The sequence below is a fragment of the Schistocerca gregaria genome, chromosome 5 (genome assembly GCF_023897955.1).
Source record: "Schistocerca gregaria isolate iqSchGreg1 chromosome 5, iqSchGreg1.2, whole genome shotgun sequence".
Classification (NCBI taxonomy): Eukaryota; Metazoa; Arthropoda; class Insecta; order Orthoptera; family Acrididae; genus Schistocerca; species Schistocerca gregaria.
In genome coordinates this window covers 224,528,111-224,551,897 of record NC_064924.1, presented here as the reverse complement: position 1 = coordinate 224,551,897, position 23,787 = coordinate 224,528,111, and the positions used below count along the sequence as shown (strand labels likewise).

Below are 23,787 nucleotides of genomic sequence, written 5' to 3'. Positions count from 1 at the left end.
CTATAAACTGACTTACCCAGCCAGTTATAGGAGGATGTATAGTTTCCACGTGGCTTCCAGACTACAGTGCAACTCTGCATTTTCTCGTGTCAACCATTGATGAAAGAAGTGATAAATGACAGATAAAAATCCTAAGCTATACCAGGAACTAATCGGAGACCTTTCGATTTGCAGTCAGGCACTTTACTGCTGAGCCATCAAGCCACACCAAGTACAACTCTAAACATTGTTACTGTAAAATAATAATGAACTCATTACCAGAGAAAATACTGATCTAGTCACTGTACTTGGTATAGTTTCAACTCACATCTTTGGGAATCTTGAAGAGTATTACTGTAGACATTAAGATCAGTAACTACAAAACAAATTGTTACCAAAGGGAAGACAATTGTCTATTCAGTTGAATCACACACATCAGCTAGAGAAAAAGGTAGCTAAATCAAAAAAATTACTCCATGGAAACAGGATACTGCAGTCCCCCAGTTTAAGTTATGCTATGAATGTGAAAATGAAAAATTTGGTAATAACTGTAGAACTGAAAAGCAACTAGAATGTTAAAATGCATCAAGGCACCCACAGTAATTTTGTTTGTTTGTTGTAATCTAACTAGTGTTGAGTGTGCACTAAGGATGCTTTTGCGCACTAAGGATGCTTTCAGAATGGACTCAGTTCTTGTGAACGTGATTAATGAAAGGTAATTTTGTTAAACTAGTGAAATCTGTGTTAAATAATATTTATTATTAATTTGTGAAGTTAGTTGCATTTAAAATGTTTAACTTATCTACATTACGGTATTTTCTTGTAAATGTGTTATTACATTTCAATCATTTCTCAAATCATAAATGCTATTTTTCTACTCTAACTGATACTCGTTAATTCATTATTCACTATACATAGTACATACTGTCATTTATCCAAGGATTACATGTGTCATTTAGGATATACTGTTGGGAGAGAGCCGACCGCAGTGGCCGAGCTGTTCTAGGCGCTTCAGCCTGGAACCGTGCGACCGCTACGGTCACAGGTTCGAATCCTGCCTCAGGCATGGATGTGTATGATGTCCTTACGTTAGTTAGGTTTAAGTAGTTTTAAGTTTTTGGGGACTGATGACCTCAGATGTTAAGTCCTATAGTGCTCAGAGCCATCTTTTGTTGGGAGGGAAAGTGGCTGAGGTATGTCTGTGCTCTGACAAGTTTGATGACTGAGCTAGTCCACTATGTATTGCTTACCTGCCACTCAGCATTTCGTGTATATAATGAAGCTACCTTTCCTTATACTGTTGGTCTTGAAAATAAATGAGAAACAGTTAAATATTCCTCCGTTAGCTACATCAAATGAAAATAACATTTTCTTAAGCTATTCAGTAAATCACTTCAGCCCTAGTGTGAAAGAATTGTAAGGCACATTTGTAAAACAATTGCTTGATTTTCTAGTTAAATTTTTTTTTTTCACTTAAGGATACACAATGTGTTGTATCAGTTGTTTTCTTAATAAGATGTGTCTATTTATTCTTCACTTGCAGTTTTAGGTTCCTCTGTAGTCTATGTCTTGGCATGACCATACAAGTTAAGATAAATACTGTATTGAAAAAATACGAGTACCTTCAGTTAGATGGAAAATAAAGTCATGTGGAACACATGCCCAAAGTTCACCTTTCTTGTGGAGACTGTTGACAGATCATGTAATTTTTTTTTTGTTAATTGCTATATTTAGATTAGCGTGTATGAGCTACTGATCTGAGATTTGTCCATTTGTTGTACAGTGAATTCACGTACCAGACAACCAGTAAAAAACAGAAGCAAATGCAGAATAAGGAATTTTTGGGAACAGATCAGAAGCTAACAGTGGATGTTGTTCTTAAACAACCACCTGACTGGAAATCATTAGTGTTGACTGAGATTTTCTTTAATGTTCCAGGTAATTAATTCATTCATTTTGTTCCTCTATTCTTGTGTATAATGTATCATAATGAACCAGTTTTCGGACTTTATAATACAGTTTATCTTTACATGTGGCTAAATGCTACCAATTCACACAAATTCTAAGTATAATAATGAAAAATTCTTTAGTTTAACAATGCCTCTGAGTATTTACTAGTTCATAGTGTGTGTACTACAAGTTTTTAAATAAAATTTTGTCTAACTAAGACACCCAATTATTGAGGAAATGAAAATTACTTTTAAAGTTAATTTTGCCACCAGTCAGGCATTTTAAATCATTTGGCAGGTGATCAAATTTTTTTGTTTGCACTATAATTAATCCTTTTTTTGAGCCTAGTTAATATTGATCTAAGTTTTTTATTATTGTGGAGATATAATAAACAGAGCTGTAATGATGTCACAAACTTGAAGCCAATGTTTGCCCTGTTAGTATGGCCAAACATTAGTTTCTGGTGGAAGTGTTCTGATAAAAAGTGACAGCTTGCATAATTTACAGGTGTAAAGTCATTCTGATATTGTCTAAAGTGTAAAAGAGTCACATTTGATTTGTAAGTGGACTCATTCAATCAATATTTTCTTTTTATGTATATGAATTTTAGTTGAGCTGGGATTACTCTCAGTGTAACAGTTTTATTTCTGTAATTTGGCTTTAGATTTCCAGCTAATACAACTCAAAGAGCACTCCAGTTGAATGCTGTGAGAAGGAAACATTGCAAACCATCCAGACGTAGCAAAATATGTTCTCAGAATTTTTTGGAAAAGGACATAGATGGAACATCATTCCGTACTAAGGAAAATGGTGGATTATGAAACAGCCTTTTCTCATCACATATTTCGCTTATTGGTTATTCAAAACATGTAACAAAAGGGAAGCTATGTTAATGAGGTCAAAGGAGTCATATTACAGGACCAAATATGCTTCCCTGACACTGTATTATTCATGAAAGCACTGTAATATTTACTATTTGACGTGACTGTTGTGTGGACACAACAGAAAATAAGAACAAGAAGGAATTGCAAAGAGTAGTCTGCTAATGCTTATGGGCTACTAACATGGTGGCTCTGGCTTCAAAGCAATGTTCAGCGTAAGTCTGTATTGCCACCTCCCCTTATATACCTCCATATTTATTATGGACATTATTACTCTTCATAACTGCAGTGAAACCTGTACAGCAATTTTCATTATACATGTAGTTGGCAACTGTATTTAAAATGTGTAACACATTAAAGTGACACCTTCCAGTTTTCATGGAGGAGCATTGCAAATTATTCTTGCTGCATGCTTTTTTGCATATGACACACTTTCATGTAATTGAAACAGTGGTGGTGGCTGCTGGGTATTCTATAGTCTGAATGGGCTTGTAAATGAGTTCCATGATGAGACACTATGCTTAGAGACAGTCTCACCAGTTTTAGTCCAGGAAAAGTGCTCATCCTGTATGCCCCTGTTGCTGGTCTGATATGTAAATGATGTAATGCATAGAATTTTAAGTATTCTTATTTTGAAGCTATGCAAGGTGATAGCTACATGAGTCTTTTATGAAATACAACACACAGGAACCAGACAGGTTCTTTGAAATAGAGTATTGTGTCATTAAAACATATCTCTGATTAACTAAAATTATGATTGAAATGTAACACACAACCTTTTTAATTGTTTAAAATGTGAAACCTTTCTTTTGTTTTGCCCCTGCACTCTCTGAAACCAGTGAAGGAGCAGTTAATAATAAAGTTGTCTACAAACAGAGAACACATCACAAACTGTTCACCAGTCAGTTCTAATGTTCATTGCAATGACAGAGACGGTAGCCCTTAAAATGCCTCCTCAACAAGCAGCAGTCTTGTGTCTGTATTGACTGGGAGTGTGTCTCCTATACAGTAGTGGAATGAACTTTCAACAAGGATGGATTTCATTCAAATTTACACATTTTCACTGAAACTGGGTCTTATTTCAATCTCTCCTACAGTGATGGCTGAAAATGAGGTTCACTATAATAGTGACTACAATTTAGTAGCCTGTATTATTAAACAGCACTGTGGGCAAACACAAAATGTTAATAAAGGTATAGTATTAGGAACAGAAAGCTGTTTGGAACTGGAAGTGAATAGCAATGAAATTGTAAATTCAGTTTGAAATATATATTGTAAGGATAGGTTGGCTCAAAAATGGAAATCAATTGCTTTTATAGACCTCCTGCATCAGGAGCTATAGTGGTAGAGTGCTTCAGAGTGAACATGCACAGTTTTATGAATAAGTTGCCTGATCATGCTATTGTAATAGTGGAAGACTGCAACTTACCAAGTATAAAATTGGAGAGTCATTCCAGCAAACTTGTATGGATAGGGATTCATTTGACATTTTCTGAATCTCTTGTCCAAAAATTACTTTGAACAGATAGTTAGAGAACCAACTCATAAAGATAATATCTTAGATCACCTAGTAACAAACAGGCCTTAACTTTTCAAACCAATTAACATAGAGGGGGGTATCAGTTATAATTAAGGCTGTGCTAACAACATTGACTAGGGGTGTTATATGGACTGTTAAGAAAAGCAAGAGTGCCAAGGTAAAAGTTGCTGAGCATCTGAGTTGCCAACATCAAATATTCAGCACTGAGGATGAAAATGTAGAGCAGAAACGGAAAAAAAATTAAAAAATCATTCAGTATGATGCAGACAAGTACATTCTGAACTATGTCTTGAGGAATGGGAAAGAACCTTAATGATTGAATATCCATACTAGAAAACTATTACATAAATAGAGAGAGCTTCATTACAGATTTAAGATAAGTCCAAAACTAGCTGACAAACAAAGGCTGACTGAAGCAAAAATGAAAATAAGTAGACCAATGAGAGAAGTATTAAATGACTGTGAAAGCTGAATTTTGCCAACTGAACTGACTAAAAATCCCAAGAGGTTTCAGTCTTACATAAAATCAGTAAGCAGTTCAAAATCATCAGTTCCTCAGTGATCATAATGGAACTGAAAAAGAAAATGGCAGACAGAAGGCCGAAATACTGAATTTAGTTTTCCAAAACTGTTTTATCATGGACAATGGTAATGTGGCCCTCTTTTCAATCACTGTACAAACTGTGAAATGCAGAAACTGATCACTGAGTAGAAAAGTACTACAGTTGCTTTACAGTGGAAAGACATCCGGACCAGATGAGACACCTATAAGATTCTACAGAAATTATGTGAAAGAACTTTCTCCCTTCTAGCAGCAATTCATCATAGGTCGCTGGAGTAATGAAGAATATGTAGTGAGTGGAGAAACATGTAGGTCATTCCCATTTTCAAGAAGGCTCATAGGACACATGCACATAATTGCAGATCTGTATTGCTGACATCAGTCAGTTGTAGAATTATGGAACTTGTCTTATGCTTATATATTATGATGTTTTTGGAGAATGAAAATCTCTTCTATTAAAATCAACTTGTATTCTGCAAGCAGAGATCCTGTGAAACTCAGTTCTTTCTGTTTTTCCATGAGGTCCACAGTGCTGTATACATCAGTGTTTAGGTTGATGCTGTGTTCCTTGGCTTCAAGAAGACATTGGACACTGTCCTGCACCCTTTTTTTGTGAAAAAATTCACACTTATCGTGTAACAGATCAGATTTTTTACTGGATTTGAGACTTCCTTGCAGATAGAACTTGACACGTTGCTTGTGATGGAACAAAATCAACAGATGTAAAGGTAATTTCAGGAGTACTCCAAGGGAGGACTCTTACTGTTTACAGTATAATGATGTAGACAATGTCAGAAACTACATAAAGCTGTTTTCAGATGATGTGGTTGTCTATAACAAGATAGCAATGCCAGATGACTGTAATGGTTTGCAGGAGTACCTGCAGAGGAGGAGGGAGGAGGAGATTAGTGTTTAGCGTCCCGTCGACAACGAGGTCATTAGAGACGGAGCACAAGCTCGGATTAGGGAAGGATGGGGAAGGAAATCGGCCGTGCCCTTTGAAAGGAACCATCCCGGCATTTGCCTGAAATGATCTAAGGAAATCACGGAAAACCTAAATCAGGATGGCCGGTCGTGGGATTGAACCGTCGTCCTCCCGAATGCGAGTCCAGTGTGCTAACCACTGCGCCACCTCGCTCGGTCAGTACCTGCAGAGTATTGATGAATATTACTGGGACTCACAGTTGACCCTGAACATAAATAAATGTAACATATTTGCACAAACAAATGCAGATGCCAGATACAGATGGCACCACTATTTCTATTCCCTGACCTTCTTCATTCTCACTCCTCTCTTCTCCCCTCTCCCTCCCACCTGCACTTCTTACAGAGTCCCTCATTTTTATTCAATCTATATCCTCATTCGCATTATTACCTCGGTGGTTTCCCCTCTCCCTATCTTGCCACTCCTTGCTAATATCTGCTTCTTAATCCACCTGTGCAAGCTCTCTGGTGGTATATTTCTATCCCTTCCTTTGCTATTCCTCCCTCTTGTGAGGGATGCAACAACAGTAACCTCATACTGTTGTAGCCTTGTCCATTCCTTCTCTTCACTTTTTTCTTATTTATCTCACATATTTCACCAGACCTAATTCATCACACCATTCAAGCAAGATCATAGGAAAAATGCAGTTGTGTGCATATGTCCATATTTATCTGTATCTGTGTGCACTGAAAAAAGGAATACAAGTTTGTAAACTGAACTGTTACATTCAAGTAGTAGTTTATCCACCTATATACAACTCAACATTTCCACTATACCATGTGTGGAAATAGTATAGTTTATTTAGTTTTTGTCCGAATGGCAATTGCGCAAGAGCTGATGGTGGATACATGATTGGTTTGGTTACACAATCTTTCCTGTGTATATTATTTGATTCGTTCATCCATCATGTAGATTTCATCACAAGGAAGAAACTTCAGAGATAAAGAATACTCTGCTAACTGCTATACATACTTATGTCAGCTAAATCAAATCAAGTAAATTATAATTATAGGTGAATATGAAGTGGGGTGGAGGGGGGGGGGGAGGAATGATGGAGGAAACCCCCTGGTAGAATTTTGCACAGAGCATAATTTAATCATCACTAACAACTGGTTAAGAGAATGAGATTTTCACTCTGCAGAGGAGTGTGCGTAGATATGAAACTTCCTGGCAGATTAAAACTGTGTGCTGGATCAAGACTCTAACTCGGGACCTTTGCCTTTCGTGGGCAAGTGCTCTACCACCTGAGCTACCCATGCATGACTTACGCCCTATCCTCAGAGTAGGAGACGAGGTACTGGCGGAAGGCAAGCTGTGAGGACGGGGCATGAGTCGTGCTTGGGTGGCTCAGATGGTAGAGCACCTGCCCGCGAAAGGCAAAGGTCCTGAGTTCGAGTCTTGGTCTGGCACACAGTTTTAATATGCTAGGAAGTTTCAACTGGATAAGAATCATAAAAGAAGGTTGTATACATAGGAGAGATGTGTAGAAACTGAAAGTTTCAGATTGATTATATGATGGTTAACAGAGATTTTGGAAACAGATTTTAAACTGTAACACATTTCCAGAGGCAGATGTGGACTCTGACCACAATTTATTGGGTATAAACTGTAGATTAAAACTGAAGAAATTGGAAAAAGATAGGAAATTAAGAAGATGGAACCTAGATCAAGTGAAAGAACCAGAGGTTGTTTAGTGTTTCAGAGCATTAGGCGATGGCTGACTAGAACAAGTGAAAGGAATACAGTAGATGGTGAAAGAGTATTTTTAAGAGATGAAATAGTGAAGGCAGCAGAGGATCAATAGGTAAAAAGAGAAAGCCTGGTAGAAATCCTTTGATAACAAAAGAGGTATTGAATTTCATTGATGAAAGGAGAAAGTGTAAAACTGCAGTTTATGAAGCAGATGAAAGGGGATACAAACGATTAAGAAATTAGATTAACAGGAAGTGAAAAATGGCTAAACAGGAATGGCTACAGGACAAATCTAAGGGTTTATGAGTGTATTGTAATAGTGGAAAGATAGGTATCACCTACAGGAAAATTAAAGAGGCCTTTCGGAAAAAGAGAAGCAGCTGTATGAATATCAAGAGCTCAGATGGAAAACTAGTCCTAAGCAGAGAAGGGAAAGCTCAAAGGTGGAAGGAGTATATAGAGGGTCTGTACAGGGGAGATGAACTTGAAGGCAATATTATAGAAAACAAACAGAAGGTAGGTGAAGATGAGATGGAAGATATGGTACTTGTAACACCTCCGTTCTTATCCCAACCTGAATTGATAGAATAGCAGCCCAATATTTATTATTAACATGACCGTGAACCTAATGGGGCACCGAGCGAGGTGGCGCAGTGGTTAAACACTGGACTCGCATTCGGGAGGACAATGATTCAATCCCGCGTCCGGCCGTCCTCATTTAGGTTTTCCGTGATTTCCCTAAATCGCTCCAGGCAAATGCCAGGATGGTTCCTTTGAAAGGGCACAGCCGAGTTCCATCCTTCACTAATCCGTTGATACCGATGACCTCGCTGTCTGGTCTCATTCCCCAAACAATCCAAATCCTAATGGGGCTGGTAATCGGAATTGACTGCTACGGAAGTTGTTATTTTCCAGTTCGTTCTGCTCAATACTATAATACTGAATGAATGGTAATAAGGAACACCAACACAGTTTCACTAATTATGAACTTATATTCTTCTCAAAACACAAAAAGGAGACAGCCACTGCCTTCGTTATACATACCTAATTACGGCTAATCTCAGCACAGGCTTTCTTTATTTGCCATTATTGTCACACGCTAATCCATCACTGCATCCAACACTGCAATCCAAGGTTAGGCTGGCGCGGTAGACGCGAAACTAATAATTGGCATTAGTAACGTCACTAATCGCTTTTATAAAGATACTGCATCACTTTCCCCGTATTTATTTATTATTTAGGGGTCTAACCACAGCGATGGTGACACCCTTCTCAGTTAAAAACCCTGTATTCCAATAATGGCCTCCACACACACACACACACACACACACACACACACACACACACACACACACACACACACACACCATTCCCGCCAACCACTCTGGCACATCTCGACACTCGCTCTCGCAACACATCGCAATTGATTGTTCGCCTCATTGACCTGTGCCGAGTGCAAAGTTATAGTAAGGGCCTACAGACCCCTTACATACTTCAAAAAGAATTTGACAGCACTTCAAAAGCTCTAAGTAGAAATAAGACCTCATGAGTTGATGATATTCCATAAGAACTGATTATATTCTTGGGAGAGCCAGCCATGACAAAACTCTTCCATCTGGTGTGTGAGATATGTGAAAGGAGAAATATTCTCAGACTTCAAGAAGAATGTAGTAATTCCAATTCCAAAGAAAGCAGTATGACAGATTGAAAATTACTGAACTATCAGTTAAACAAGTCATGGTTGCGAAATACTAACATGTATTCCTTACAGAAGATGAAAAATCTGGTAGAAGCCTACTTCAGGGAAGATCAGTTTGGATTCCGGAGAAATGTAGGAATGTGCTAGGCAATACTGGCCCTATGACTTATCTTAGACTTATCTTGTTGAAATTTTGAAGGTAGCAGGGGTGAAATACAGGGAGCAAAACATTATTAACGACTTCAGTAGAAATCGGATGGCAGTTGTACAGAGTCAAGCGTATGAAAGGGATGCAGCGGTTCAGAAAGGAGTGACGCAAGGCTGTAACCTATCCTCAATATTATTCAATCATATGTTGAACAAGCAGTAAAGGAAATGAAAGAAAAATTTGGAGTAGGAATTAAAGATCAGGGAGAATAAATAAAAAATTTGAGATTTGCTGATGGCATTGTAATTCTGTCAGAGAGAACAGAGGACTTGGAAGAGGAGTTGAATGGAATGTACAGTGTCTAGAAAGGAAGATGTGAGATGAACATCAACAAAAGCAAAACAAGGATAATGAAATGTAGTTGAATTAAATCAGGTGATGCTAAAGGAATTAGATTAGGAAACAAGACACTTAAGGTAGCAGATCAGTTTTGCTATTTGGCTGGTAAAATAGATGATAATGGCTGAAATTGAGGGGACATAAAATGCAGACTGGCAATGTCAAGCAAAGCATTTCTGACGAAGAGAAATTTGATAACATCAAATGTGGATATAAGTGTTATAAACTCTTTTCTGGAGGTATTTGTCTCGAGTGCAGCCATGTATGGAAGTGAAACATGTATGATAAAAGGTTCAGATAAAAAGAGAATAGAAGCTTTCAAAATGTGGTGCTACAGAGAAAGGTTGAATGTTGGATGGGTCAATCATGTAGCTAATGAGGAGGTACTGAATACAGCTGGAGATACGAGAAAGAAATTTGTGGTAAAACTTGACAAAAAGAAGGGATGGTTTGATAAAACACGTTTTGAGATATCAAGGGATCACCAGTTTAGTATTGGAGGGAAGTGGCGGTGGGGGGAGGGGGGGGGGGGGAGGGAGGTAAGAGGGCAGGGGATTGTAGAGGGAGTCCAAGAGATGATTACAGTGAGCAAATTCAGAAGGATGTTGCTTGCAGTAGTTATTCATAGATGAAGAGGCTCGCACAAGACAGAGTAGCATTCAGAACTGCATCTAACCAGTCTTTGGACTGAAGAGCTCAACAACAACAACAAATTAGAATGAAAGTTGCTACTTTGAAAAAAAACTGCTACCTCATCAAATATACTAAATAAGGTACCTGAATATTTATGTAAATACTTCTAAAAAATTGAGATTGATATTTTCAAATTTTTTAGCTCTATTTGAAGCATTGCTTATTATTTTAAATAAACCTGCATCATATTATCAAGTACATTAATTATATTATTAAGTATTATTCTGTATAAGCAAGCAGTGCTTTCCCATAAAACTTTAGTGTACCCTAGTAAGTGATCAGCAACCAGATGATATAATTTAAGAGCATCAGTTTTTTTAAAGTATTAGCTGTTGGGATTAATATAAAGATACTTAATGCATCTTTTAGTGTTAATATAGTATGACAGATTAAATACGCCACCTGCCTTAAAAATAATTACATCAAAATGAAAATTCATTTGAGGAGACTATAAAATTACAAAAGGATAGAATAGCTGGCCAGTACATACTGTCAGAAGGCAAAATTTCATTACTGCTGACAGACCCATTAAAAGTGAAAATGTTTATCCTTTTTGTTAAAATTATTAATTCTTTCCTCAGAAAGCAAAGAGGAATATGTTTGGCAAAGTTAGAAAGGAGTTACAGGAGGTTGTGAGCACAACAGGTGAATCTCTTCGCCGGCTGTTGTGGCTAAGTGGTTCTGGGCACTTCAGTCTGGAACCGCGTGACCGCTACGGTCATAGGTTCAAGTCCCGCCTCGAGCATGGATGTGTGTGATGTCCTTAGGTTAGTTAGGTTTAAGTAGTTCTAAGTTCTAGGGGACTAATGACCTCAGATGTTAAGTCCCACAGTGCTCAGAGCCATTTGAACCTCTTCTTCACTTAGGGCCTTAGTGATGTGCCACTCCTTTGTAAGCTTATTAAGCCTATCCCTCTTCCCTCTGTGTTGAAAGAAGTAATATTGTTGTTGTTGTTGTTGTTGTTGTTGTTGTGGTGGTGGTTGTGGTGGTTGTGGTTGTGGTCTCTAGTCCAAAAACTGGTTTGATGCAGCTCTCCATGTTACCGTGTCTTGTTCAAGCTGCTTAGTCACCAAATAACCACTACAACATACATCCATTTGAACCTGCTTACTGCATTCATTCCTCAGTGTCTCCCCATTACCAAATTGACAATTCCTTGCTGCCTCAGAATGTGTCCTCTCAACTGATCCCTTCTTTTGGTCAAGTTGTTCCATAGTTTCTTTTTTTTCCTTTACTCAATTCAGTACTGTTGCAACCCTATGCAGTGAGCGTGCTTAGTTAAATAGCGTACACCTGTATGGTTGGCCTACAGAGGCTGCCTCACTTGGCATGGTTTTTGTGACTAAGGAACAGTTCACTGTTAAACTGTGTGTATATGTAAGCTACACTATGTGATCAAAGTATCTGGACACCTGGCTGAAAATGACTTATAAGTTCATGGAACCCTCCATCGGTCATGCTTGAATTAAACATGGCGTTGGCCCATCCTTAGCCTTGATGACAGCTTCCACTCTCACAGGCATATGTTCAGTCAGGTGCTGGAAGGTTTCTTGGGGAATGGCAGTCCATTCTCCATGATGTGCCGCACTGAGGGGAGGTATCAGTGTCAGTCGGTGAGTCCTGGAACAAAGTTGGTGCTCAAATCATCCCAAAGATGTTCTATAGGATTCAGGTCAAGACTCTGTGCAGACCAGTCCATTACAGGGATGTTATTGTCTTGTAACCACTCTGCCACAGGCTGTACGTTATGAACAGATGCTCGATTGTGTCGAAAGATGCAGTTACCATCCCCAAATTGCTCTTCAACAGTGGGAAGCAAGAAGGTGCTTAAAACATCAAAGTAGGACTGCGCTGTGATAGTGCCATGCAAAACAAGAAGAGGTGCAATCCCCCTCCATGAAAAACACGACCACACCATAACACCCCAGCCTCCGAATTTTACTGTTGGCACTACACAAGCTGACAAAAGATGTTCACTCGGCATTCGCCATACCGACACCCTGCCATCGGATTGTCACATTGTGTACCGTGATTCATCACTCCACACAGCATTTTTTCATTGTTCAATCATCCAATGTTTATGCTCCTTACACCAGGTGAGATGTTGTTTGGCATTTACTGGTGTGATGTGTGGCTTACAAGCAGGCGCTCAACCATGAAATCCAAGTTTTCTCACCTGCCTAACTCTCATATTAAGTGCAGTGGATCCTGATGCAGTTTGGAATTCCTGTGTGGTGGTTTGGATAGATGTCTACCTATTACACATTACGACCCTCTTCAACTGTCAGCGGCCTCTGTCAGTGACCAGATGAGGTCATCCTGTATGCTTTTGTGCTGTATATGTCCCTTCATGTTTCTACTTCACTATCACATCAGAAACAGTGGACCTACGGATGATTAGGAGTGTGGAAATCTCATGTACAGACATATGACAAGTGACACCCAATCGCCTGACCACGTTTGAAGACCGTGAGTTCCACAGAGTGCCCCATTCTGCTGTCTCACGATGTCTAATCACTACTGAGTTCATTGATGAGGAGTACCTGTTGGTAGGTGACATCACAATGTACCTAATATGCAAAACATATGTTTTTGGGGGTCTCCGGATACTTTGGATCACATAATGTATGATTCTGTGTGTTTGTTCTTATTACCACATCCTTGAAGTGAACTAAAGTTGGTTGGTGGGTATTCTAATATTGTTTTTGTGTAACATGACAAAATTTTTGGCGATGAGTACAGGGTTGTATTCTGTGTGTTTCATTTCTGGATTTCTGTATGTCAGTGGAAGCAATTCTCAATCTCTTGTTGAACAGCAGTGAGCTGTCACCAGCCAGCAGTAAGCCCTCTCCATGGCACTAAATAATTTTGCAGCTTCTTTGATATGCCAAGGTTCACCACTGTTGATGCAACCTACATCTTTTCCTCCATGTGATGATACTGCAGAGGATCGGGACACATATGAAAAATTCTTTCGGCAACATTTCTGAGCTTTTGGTGTCGCTGATCCCAACATACACAAGGCTTTCTTTCTACCATGGATTTATTTTTGTGTTTATCATCTTTTGTGTCAGCTATCTCCTCTGCAGGAACCTGCTAATCTCTCTTTACATGAAATGTGCCAGTTGCTCTCCAATTGCCTTTGCAAATGTACTCATGTTATTGCTGCTTATGTTAAGCTCTACCATTGTCAAAAGCAGCCACAATAGCCATACGGAGCTTGGGCAATGGAACTTCATGAGCTTATTTGTTGTTGCCAGTATGTTACTGAAGCTCACCACAACGCAAATGCCGCTTTGATGATTCATGATGCTATAATATGCATCGTCTCTGGCAGAGAAGTTCATGAACACAATTTACAATGTGAAAACCCCTCTCACACAGAGGGTTTGAATATTGCCCAGTCTTTCGAAGTATCTAAGGAAATAGGAAATCAGATAGATGCATGGTATGAAGTAACCACCATTGCATCTCTACATCAGCTGCCATCAATTAGCTCATGGATGGGGGAGATGATGTCACATCTGTGCAACCGTGGTCTCCATTTTGCGTGGGACAGTTCCATGCTAAGCAGCAGCAGCTGCAGTCAATATCACAACAGCAGTCATGTGCTCCCCTATCATCATGCACTTATTGCTCTTTTCAGCATGAGCAGGCTGCGTACCCAAAGGACTGGGCGATAGAATTGTGTATCGGACTGTGCAACTCTCAAACTTGTCATGCCTCAGACTTTAACGTAGATGTGGACAGTGTTTCTCAAGTAATGGTAGCTCCAAAAAATTATATATTGGCGCACATGTTATGGACAAGATGTCACAAGTGCAAGTAGACATGAGTGCAGCAGTGACTTTGTTAAATTATCAAACATATGTGGATCTGAGATCACCGACTTTGTTCCTTTTCTCGTGATTGAAAACTTATTTGGGTTAAGCACCTTCAGAATATTTGGAGTCTCTGTTTCTGATGAAGTGCATCTGGTATTGGATCTACTTGTGTCAACAGCTGGATGGGCTACGCTCAGAATTTTCCTCATTGTTTTTGGACGGTTTAGGGTGTGCTACAAATTTCAAGGCTCACTTCACAATGAAACCAACAGCACACGCCTGTTTTTTTGTGGCTGCTCTAACCCCATTCCTTTATGAAAGCAAGTGAAATCAGTACTCAATCAATTTATGTCATTGGGTGTTGTCATGACAGTCTCCTCCAGTGAATAGTCTACTCCATTAGTAATTTTTGCCAAACCTAACAGCAACCTTCAGCTCAGTAATGATTTTAAAAAGTCTGTATATTCGCAGTCTGTTATAGATATCTGTTCCTTAACCCAGCAGAATGAACTCTTTGCTCAGCTTTCTGGAGGCCAATATTTTTCCAAAATAGATTTGTTTGAAGCCTACTTGCAGCTGCCCCTGGATAATGATTCCAAACATACCCTCATAGTTAATACCACTTCAGCTGATGCCAATAGCAGTGCCTGTCATTCAGCAGTGCTAGTGTCTGTGCTCTTTTCCAATGATTTTTGGAGCAACTCACAGCTTCCATGTTGGGGTGCATTAACTACCTGAATTATATTGTGGCCTGCGGTTCCCCTATAGATGAACACTTGCAGAACCTTTGTACCTTGTTCACTATGATACAGGCTGCCATATTGAATTGTAATTTGGACAAATTACAATTTCTTTCAGCTGTCCATTGTCTACCTCAGTTTTGAAGTCTTGCATGCTGGTGTCAAGCCTGTACACTATGTAATTGCTGGTACAGTTTGCAGTGTCCTACCCGTTTCAAACAGTTGCAAGCCTTTCTCAGAAACTTTGCATAGTACCATAAATTTCTTCCTGATGTGGCCACGGTGGTTCAGCTCCTCCATGCTCTCTTGTGTAAGGGTGTTACTTTTCACTGTTCACCAGCCTGCAAATGTCATCCCCTGTGATAAAAATGTGGACATCTCCACGGTGAACAGTTTTCCCCAAGGGGGGAAGGAGTGTTGTGTAACCCTATACATTGAACGCGCATAATTAAACGGCATGCATCTGCGTGGCCGGCCTAAAGACTCCACCTCACTTGGTACAGCTGGCACAGCAAGTGCTGCGCCATGTGCAGACAATTGTATATAAAGCACTGCACCAGGCCCTTGCTGCTCCAATGTTTTTGTGACTAAGGAACACTTAACTGTTGTTGATGTTGTTGTTGTCTCCAGACTACAGATTTGTTTGATGCATCTCTCAATGCTGTTCTATCCTGTGCAAGCTTCATCTCCAAGTAACCATCCTTCGGAATCTGTTTAGTGTATTCCTGCCTTGGTCTCCTTCTACGACTTTTACCCTCTGCACTTCTCTCCAATACTAAATTGATGAATCCTTGATGCCTCGGAATGTGTCCTACCAACCAATCCCTTCTTCTAGCCAACTTGTGCAACAGATTCCTCTTCTCCCCAATTCTGTTTAGTACCTCCTCTATAATTATGTGATCTTTCCATCTAATCTTCAGCATTCTTCTGTAGCACCACATTTCAAAAGCTTCTGTTCTCTTCTTGTCTAAGCTATTTATCGTCTATGTTTTGCTTCCGTGCATGGCTACACTCCATACAAATACTTTCAGAAAAGACTTCGTGACATTTCAATCTATACTCGATGTTAACAAATTTCTCTTCTTCAGAAATACTTTCCTTTTCCCTCAACATCACATGATTTAATTAGACTACATTCCATTATCCTTGTTTTGCTTTTGTTGATGTTCATCTTATATCCTCCATTCAAGGCATTGTCCATTCCATTCAAATGCTTTTCCAGGTCCTGTGCTGTTTCTGACAGAATTACAATGTTGTCAGCAAACTTCTTAAGTTTTCATTTCTTCTCCATGGATTTTACTTCCTACTCCAAATTTTTCTTTTGTTTACTTTATTGCTTGCTCAATATACAGATTGAATAACATCGGGGATAGGCTACAACAATGTCTCACTCCCTTCCCAACCACTGCTTCCATTTCATGCCCCATGACTCATAGAACTGCCATCTGGTTTCTGTGCAAATTGTAAATAGACTTTCCCTCTCTACTGTATTTTACGCCTGCCGCCATCAGAATTTGGAAGAGAGTATTCCAATCAACATTGTCAAGAGCTTTCTCCAAGACTAAAATTCCTAGTAATGTAGGTTTGCCTTTCCTTAATCTATCTTCTAAGATAAGTTGTAGGGTTAATATTGCCTCATGTGTTCCAACATTTCTACAGAATCCAAACTGATCCTCCCCGAGGTCAGTTTCTACCAGTTTTTCCATTCATCTATAAAGAATTTGTGTTAGTATTTTGCAGCTGTGACTTATTAAACTGATAGCTGGGCAATTTTCGCATCTGTTAACACTTGCTTTCTTTGGAGTTGGAATTACTATATTCTTCTTGAAGTCAAAGGCATTTCACCAGTCTCCTACATGTTGCTCACCAGATGGTAGAGTTTTCTCAGTGCTGGCTCTCCCAATTCTAATGGAATGTTATCTACCCAGGACCTTGTTTCGACTTAGATCTTTCAGTGCTCTGTCAGATTCTTCATGTAGTATCATATCTCCCATCTCATCATCGTCCTCTTCCATTTGAATAATGTTCTCCTTAATTACATCGCCATTGTATAGGCCCCCAATATACACCTTACACCTTTCTGCCTTCCCTTCTTTGCTTAGAACTGGTTTTCCATCTGAGCTCTTGATATTCATACAAGTGGTTCTCTTTTCTCCAAAGGTCTCTTTAATTTTCCTGTAGGCAATATCTACCTTACCCCTTGTGATATATGCCTCTAATTCTTACATTTGTCTTGTAGCCATCCCTGCTAAGTCATTTTGCATTTCCTGTCGATCTCATTTTTTAGACTCTTGTATTCCTTTTTGCATGCTTCATTTATTGCATTTTTATAGGTTCTCCTTTCATCAATTAAATTCAATTTATCTTCTGTTACCCAAGGATTTCTAATAGCCCTCGTCTTTTTGTCTACCTGATCTTCTGCTCCTTTCACTATTGCGACTCTCAAAGTTACCCATTCTTCTTGTGCTGTATTTCTTTGCCCTGTTCTTATCAATCGTTCCCTAATGCTCTCTCTGAAACTCTCTACAACCTCTGGTTCTTTCAGTTTATCCAGGTCCCATCTCCTTAAATTCCCACCTTTTTGCAGTTTTACTGTATATTTCATAACCAATAGATTGTGATCAGAGTCCACATCTGCCCCTGGAAATGTTGTACAATTTAAAACCTGATTCCCAAATCTCTGTCTTATCATAATAATCTGTCTGAAACCTTCCAGTGTCTCCAGGCCTCTTCCACTTACACAACGTTTTTTCATGATTCTCAAACCATGTGTTAGCTATGATTAAGTTATGCTCTGTGCAAAATTCTACCAGGCAGCTTCCTCTTTCATTCCTTAGCCCCATTCCATATTCACTTGTTACTTATCCTTCTCTTCCTTTTCCTACTATCGAATTCTAGCCCCCCATGACTATTAAATTTTTGTCTTCCATCACTATCTGAATAATTTCTTTTATCTCATATAGCGGAGATGCTGAGTTGTGATAGGCACAACAAAAAGATTCACACAATTAAAGCTTTACATTCCACCCTGGATTTTCCATTGTTTGATTTTTGTTCTTTTATCTCATCATATATTTCTTCAATCTCATCATCATCTGCAGTGCTAGTGGGCATATAAACTTGCACTAGTGTTTTAGGTGTGGGCTTCTTGTCTGTCTTTGCTACAATAAAGCATTCACCATACTGTTTGTAGTAACATACCCATACTCGTATTTTTGTATTCATCATTAAACTACTCCCACATTACCCCTATTTGATTTTGTTTTTATAAGCCTGTATTCACATGACCAGAAGTGTTGTTCCTCTTGCCACCAAACTTCATTAATTCCCACTATATCTAACTTCAGTTTATCCGTTTCCCCTTTTAAATTTTCTGACCTACCTGCCTGATTATGGGACTATTTTACCTCTGGCATGTTTTAATTACATCTGTAGTTTCCCCTTGCTTTCAGCCATTTGCAGTACCAGCACATAAAGTCCATTTTGGGACTTTTATGTATTAGTTGTTACAAGGCCAGATCAGTCAATAATCCAGACTGTTGCTCCTGCAACTAGTGAAAAGGCTGCTGCCCCTCTTCAGGAACCACATGTTTGTGTGGCTTCTCAACTGATAACCCTCCACTGTCGTTGCACCTATGTTACCGCTATCTCTATTGCCGAGGCATGCAGGCTTCCCCACCAATGACAAGGTCCATGGTTAACTGTTAAACTGTGCATTTATGTAACCCATTTCATGTGCTTGTTCTTATTACAACATCGTTCATTGTGTCTGTATTTGCCTGTATGTGAAGTGAATTAAAATTGGTATTTGCGTAATGTTACAAAAAGTACTTCCTAATCTACCCACCTAATCTTCAACATTATCCTGTTGCACCACATTTCACAAGAGTCCATTCTCTTCTTGTGTGAACTGCGTATTGGCCAGTATTAAAGTAAATAAATCAGAACTGTGTTTTCCTCTCCTGTCCTACGTTGGTATTTAGTTCTGTGTTGTGATTTCTTTGTCGCTAAGAGTTTCTTTTATTTTTGATGCTTTTATTCTATGAAGTTTTTGTTGTTGCTATGAGTCATCTTTTAGATAGTAAAGTAAGATAATCACTATTGCTAAAAGTGTTGTGTTCTTGCTATAAAATTATATCCTAAGTTCTTACACAACAGTTGATGGGTCCAGGTCTTGAACGCTTCAGGTTCTGAGAATTATAGTATTTGTTTGCCAGACTATTTTTCCATTCACTAGGATATTGGTGAGACTGCAAAATTTTTGGAATGGCAGACACAAAGCTGAAACTGAGTGATGATATTAATTGTACAAACATTTGCAAATTGCCAAGTGAAGATCAGTGGGAAACATGGAAATGGCAGATTCAACTTTTTTTTAAAGGAACACTCTCTTTACTCCATTATAGATGGTACACGTCAGTGTCAATCATTAGCGGAATGAGAAAAATTGTCCACCACATACTGGCACTGGCAACAGGACAACGCTCGGGCAGCTCGTATCATTGGAACAGCACTTGATGTGGAACCCACTATCACGGAAGAAAGAAGACTGACACAAAAGACATTTTGGATACCCTTACTTCAGGATATGAACAATCTTCATTGCAGCAACTATATATGTTGTTCGATTGTTTCTTTGAAACATCAAGAGATGATGTTATGTCGCTACTTGTGAACGTTTTCCAAGACTAGTGCAGTGAACTGGAAAAAATTACTCCAAATGCAACTTTGCCTCTTTCACTGCTCCACCATCATATTATCAAAACATTAGGACCCGAATATCAGTTTTAAAGATCCACCTGGTATCGTGTTCCTGAAACTGCACAGACGACACAGCTTCTAATTGAGAATTTGCGTTCGATTGAGAATTCGCTAGCTACACAGGCAGCTGGTGCTTTCTACGCAAAATCAAAATTGAATGAGCAACATCAAAAGCCGAAGAAATTTGCAACTGAGGGGAGTAAGTCAAAGAAGAAAGCAAATTGTACATGTCTGCATTGCAAGAAAGCTGGACATAATATTGCGAACTGCAGAAAGCGCATGGCCGCAGAAGAAGCAAAAGCGACAGCTAACAATAATAATAATTAGAGTTCCAGTTTAAAAGTGAGCAACAAACCAAATACATTTCTAGCCACTAGCTTGTTGTCTCATGTTAATTTTGATAGTGCAGGTTCTTGGATTTCTGACTATGGCACGACACATCATATTTCACCAAATAAACAACATTTCGCTACATTCAAAATGTTTCTGATCCCACAGTGTGCACAGACAGCTGACAAAGAAGTTATTTTTGCACATTCATATTGAAATATTCATAAACAATAGCTGGACACCTGCTTTGCTTGAAAATGTCTGGTATGTACCTGACGTCAGACACCAACTTTTCTCTGTCAGTCAAGCTACACAAAATGGATATAATATGACTTATGATATCAAAGGTGTTATCACTCGGTGACATAATGAAATAGTCACAATAGAAAGACTAGTTGGTTCAGTATTCATGATGAACTTGTGAGTTTGTCCTCCGGATTTACAGGTAATTATTAACTTAGCAACTTCAGAAGGACAACTACGATGTTGGCATGAGAGACTCGGTCGCCAAGATAAACATCATGTACAAGATGTGCTCTCTTGTTTAGGTATATCAGTTAAGTGCTCTGACACCACATCGTTTTGTGATGGATATTTTCTTGGCAAATCCCACCATAAACCATTTAGTCATCGCAGAGATCATCCACAAACTGTCGGTGAGTTGATCAGTGCAGACGTTAATGGACCCAAGTCTGTTGACTCTATAAGGGGTATTCATTACTATGTGATTCTCAAAGATGATTATTCTCATTTCATTTGGATATATTTCATTTGAAATAAATCGGAAGTGACTGACAATTTGAAAAAGTTTTTGAAGGAGTGTGATGCTGCTGGTCATAAGGTAAAAGAATTTCGGTCTGACTGTGGAGGAGAATTTAACTGTAAGTTCGTAGCTGCTGTGCTGTGAGACCATGGTATTGAACTTCGTCTTACATGTCCAACACTCCTGAAAAAAATGGTGTTGTTGAACAAGCAATCAACATATAGTTGAATTAGCTCAGTCAGTGTTAACATGTAGCAAGTTACCTAAATCATATTGGGCTCATGCATGTGACACAGTTGTTTTTCTGCTCAATTGTACTGGGAAGTCGAGTGTTGAAGGTAAAACACATTTCAGATTGTGGACTGGCAAAGTGCTTAAACAGTTTTAGCTATCCATGGATATTTGGATCAAAATGCTATGTTTATTTTTCAAAGAAATTTCGTTCGAAGTTCGATGATAAGGCTATACCTGCCCATTTCATTGGCTAAGTGAATGACAAAGGTGGTTACAAAATGTGCATTCCATCAAAATATCATGTGATAAAATCACACAATGTTGACTTTCAACCAGAAAAGCTATGTACAACTGGAAATTCGATTGAATTGGAATTTAAATCCATACCTGAAGAAACTGGACAGGAACTGAATCTGCTGTTGATCAGATTGAAACTAGATTATTTAAATGAGTTACCAAATCAACATCTAGTTCGTGAAATATGTCCCCCAGTAAAATTTAGTGACTACGAATTAGGATACCAGCCTCACCACTCTCAAGAAGCATATGCATTAATTTGCCTGACAAAATTAATTTGCACCGACAAACTTCAATGAAACTATGGAAAGTAGTAATTCCAGTGAATGGTTTAATACGATGAAAGAAGAAATGAAGGCATTTGAAGCAAATGATACTTGGGACTTGGTAGAACTGCCTATAGGAAAACAATAGGTGCTTCATATTAAATAAAAACCTGATGGATCAATTGATCAATACTGTGCTCACTTGGTTGTGCGAGGTATATTTCAGCATGCTGGTCTTGATTATGATGAAACATTCAGTCCAGTTGCTCATTATGATGCTATTCATGCTGTAAAAGTGATTGCAACAGAAGAAAATTTGAAACTTGGTCAATTCACCATTAGAACTGTATTTTTATAAGGTGACTTGGATACAGAAATATACATGGCTTAGCCAGAAAGGTTTGATGACGGGTCAGGTCATGTTTGTTGCCTCAAGAAATCATTGTTTGGACTTAAGCAATCACCTCATTGCTGGAATAATAAGTTTCATTCATTCATGAGAAAAAAATGGCTTTATTAATTCGACAGAAGATCCTTGCATTTACATTCGACAAAGCAAAACAGAAAAATTGCTGTTTGCTATTTATGTTGATGATGGACTTATTGCAGGGACAACTGAAAGTGCAGTGAATTCATTTTTAGATATGTTAAAGTCTGAATTCAAAATTACAGTGGGATCCTTAGGCTTATTTTTAGGTATGCAAATAGGGCAATGCAAGTCGGGCTTGTTTATTCCACAGCGAGCATATACAGAGAAGATTCTGCATTGTTTTAACATGGCTGATGCAAAGCCATTAAAAACTTCACGTGATAATGAACAATTGGACAGTAAAGATAGCAGTACTCTTGACAACAGTGTCCCTTATTGTTTGGGATCGTTAATGTACTTGGCATGCTCTACTCATCGAGCTCTCGCTTATGTCGCATCAAAAGTTGCTTGATCCACTTCTTCTGATCGGAATGCTGTATAATATATATATTTTCAGACATCTTCATGGTACTTCAGACTTAGGTCTTTCTATACTTAATTGGGTGGTAAACTTTGTGCCTATGCTGATGCTGACTTTGCTGGCAACACTAAAACAAGATGATCAACAAATGGTTTTGTTTCAATGATTGGCAACACGGCTGTATCATGGACAACTCAACTGCAGAAATCAGTTGTGCGCTATCCACCACTGAAGTGGAGTTCGTTGCTGCAAGTGAAGGAACCGAGTTAGTATGGCTCAACAGACTGCTGTTGGAGATCAGTGGAAATAGGAACACGCTCTTATTGTTAATTGACAATGGAAGTGCCATTAAATTAGTGAAAAATGTAGTGTTCCTCACATGCTCTAAGCACATCGAAGTATGGTACTATTTTGTGCGGGAACTCTATCAAAATGGATGTATCAATGTAGAATATGTATGTTCTGAAAATCAACTTGGTGACATGTTTGCAAAGCCTTTAAAATCAAACAAGTTTAAAGCAATCTGTACCTAGATAGGACTTCATAACTAATGTGTTTGACTTCTTATTTTTTATTTAAAAGTTGTTCAGTGCACCACAGTTTCATTTGGGGAAGTGTTAAAATAAATAAATCAGAACGGTGTTTCCTCTCCGCTCCTGTGGTGGTGCTTCGTTCTGTGTTGTGAATTTCTTTGCTCATAAGAGTTTCCTTTATTTTCCATCCTTTTGCTTTGTGAAGTTTTTGTTGTGCTATGAGTTATCTTTTAGATATTAAAGGAAGAAGATCACTATTGCTAAAAATGTTGTGTTCTTGTTATAAAATTGTATCCTAATTTCATCCACAACACATTTAACTTCCGTATAAGGCCACGCTCCAGACAAATATTTTCTGAAAAGACTTCACAACACTTAAATTTGTATTAGATGTTAATAAATTCCTCTTCTAAAATGGATATCTTGGTACAACCAGTCTACATTTTATGTCTTCTGTACTTCAGCCATCATCAGTTATTTTGTTGCTAAAATAGCAAAACTCATTTACTAGTTTTAGTGTCCCATTTCCTAATCTAATTCCCTTGGCATGGCATGATTTAA

General features: G+C 38.6%; 1 protein-coding gene across 1 annotated transcript in view; it reads left to right on the top strand.

The window, feature by feature from the left end:
• Positions 1-23,787, top strand: part of LOC126272342 (spatacsin) — a 324,204-nt gene that overhangs the window by 91,206 nt on the left and 209,211 nt on the right. Inside the window, exon 11 of the mRNA XM_049975137.1 lies at positions 1,763-1,917. Within this exon, the coding sequence (XP_049831094.1) occupies positions 1,763-1,917 (155 nt within the window). The remainder of the gene's footprint in view (positions 1-1,762; positions 1,918-23,787) is intronic.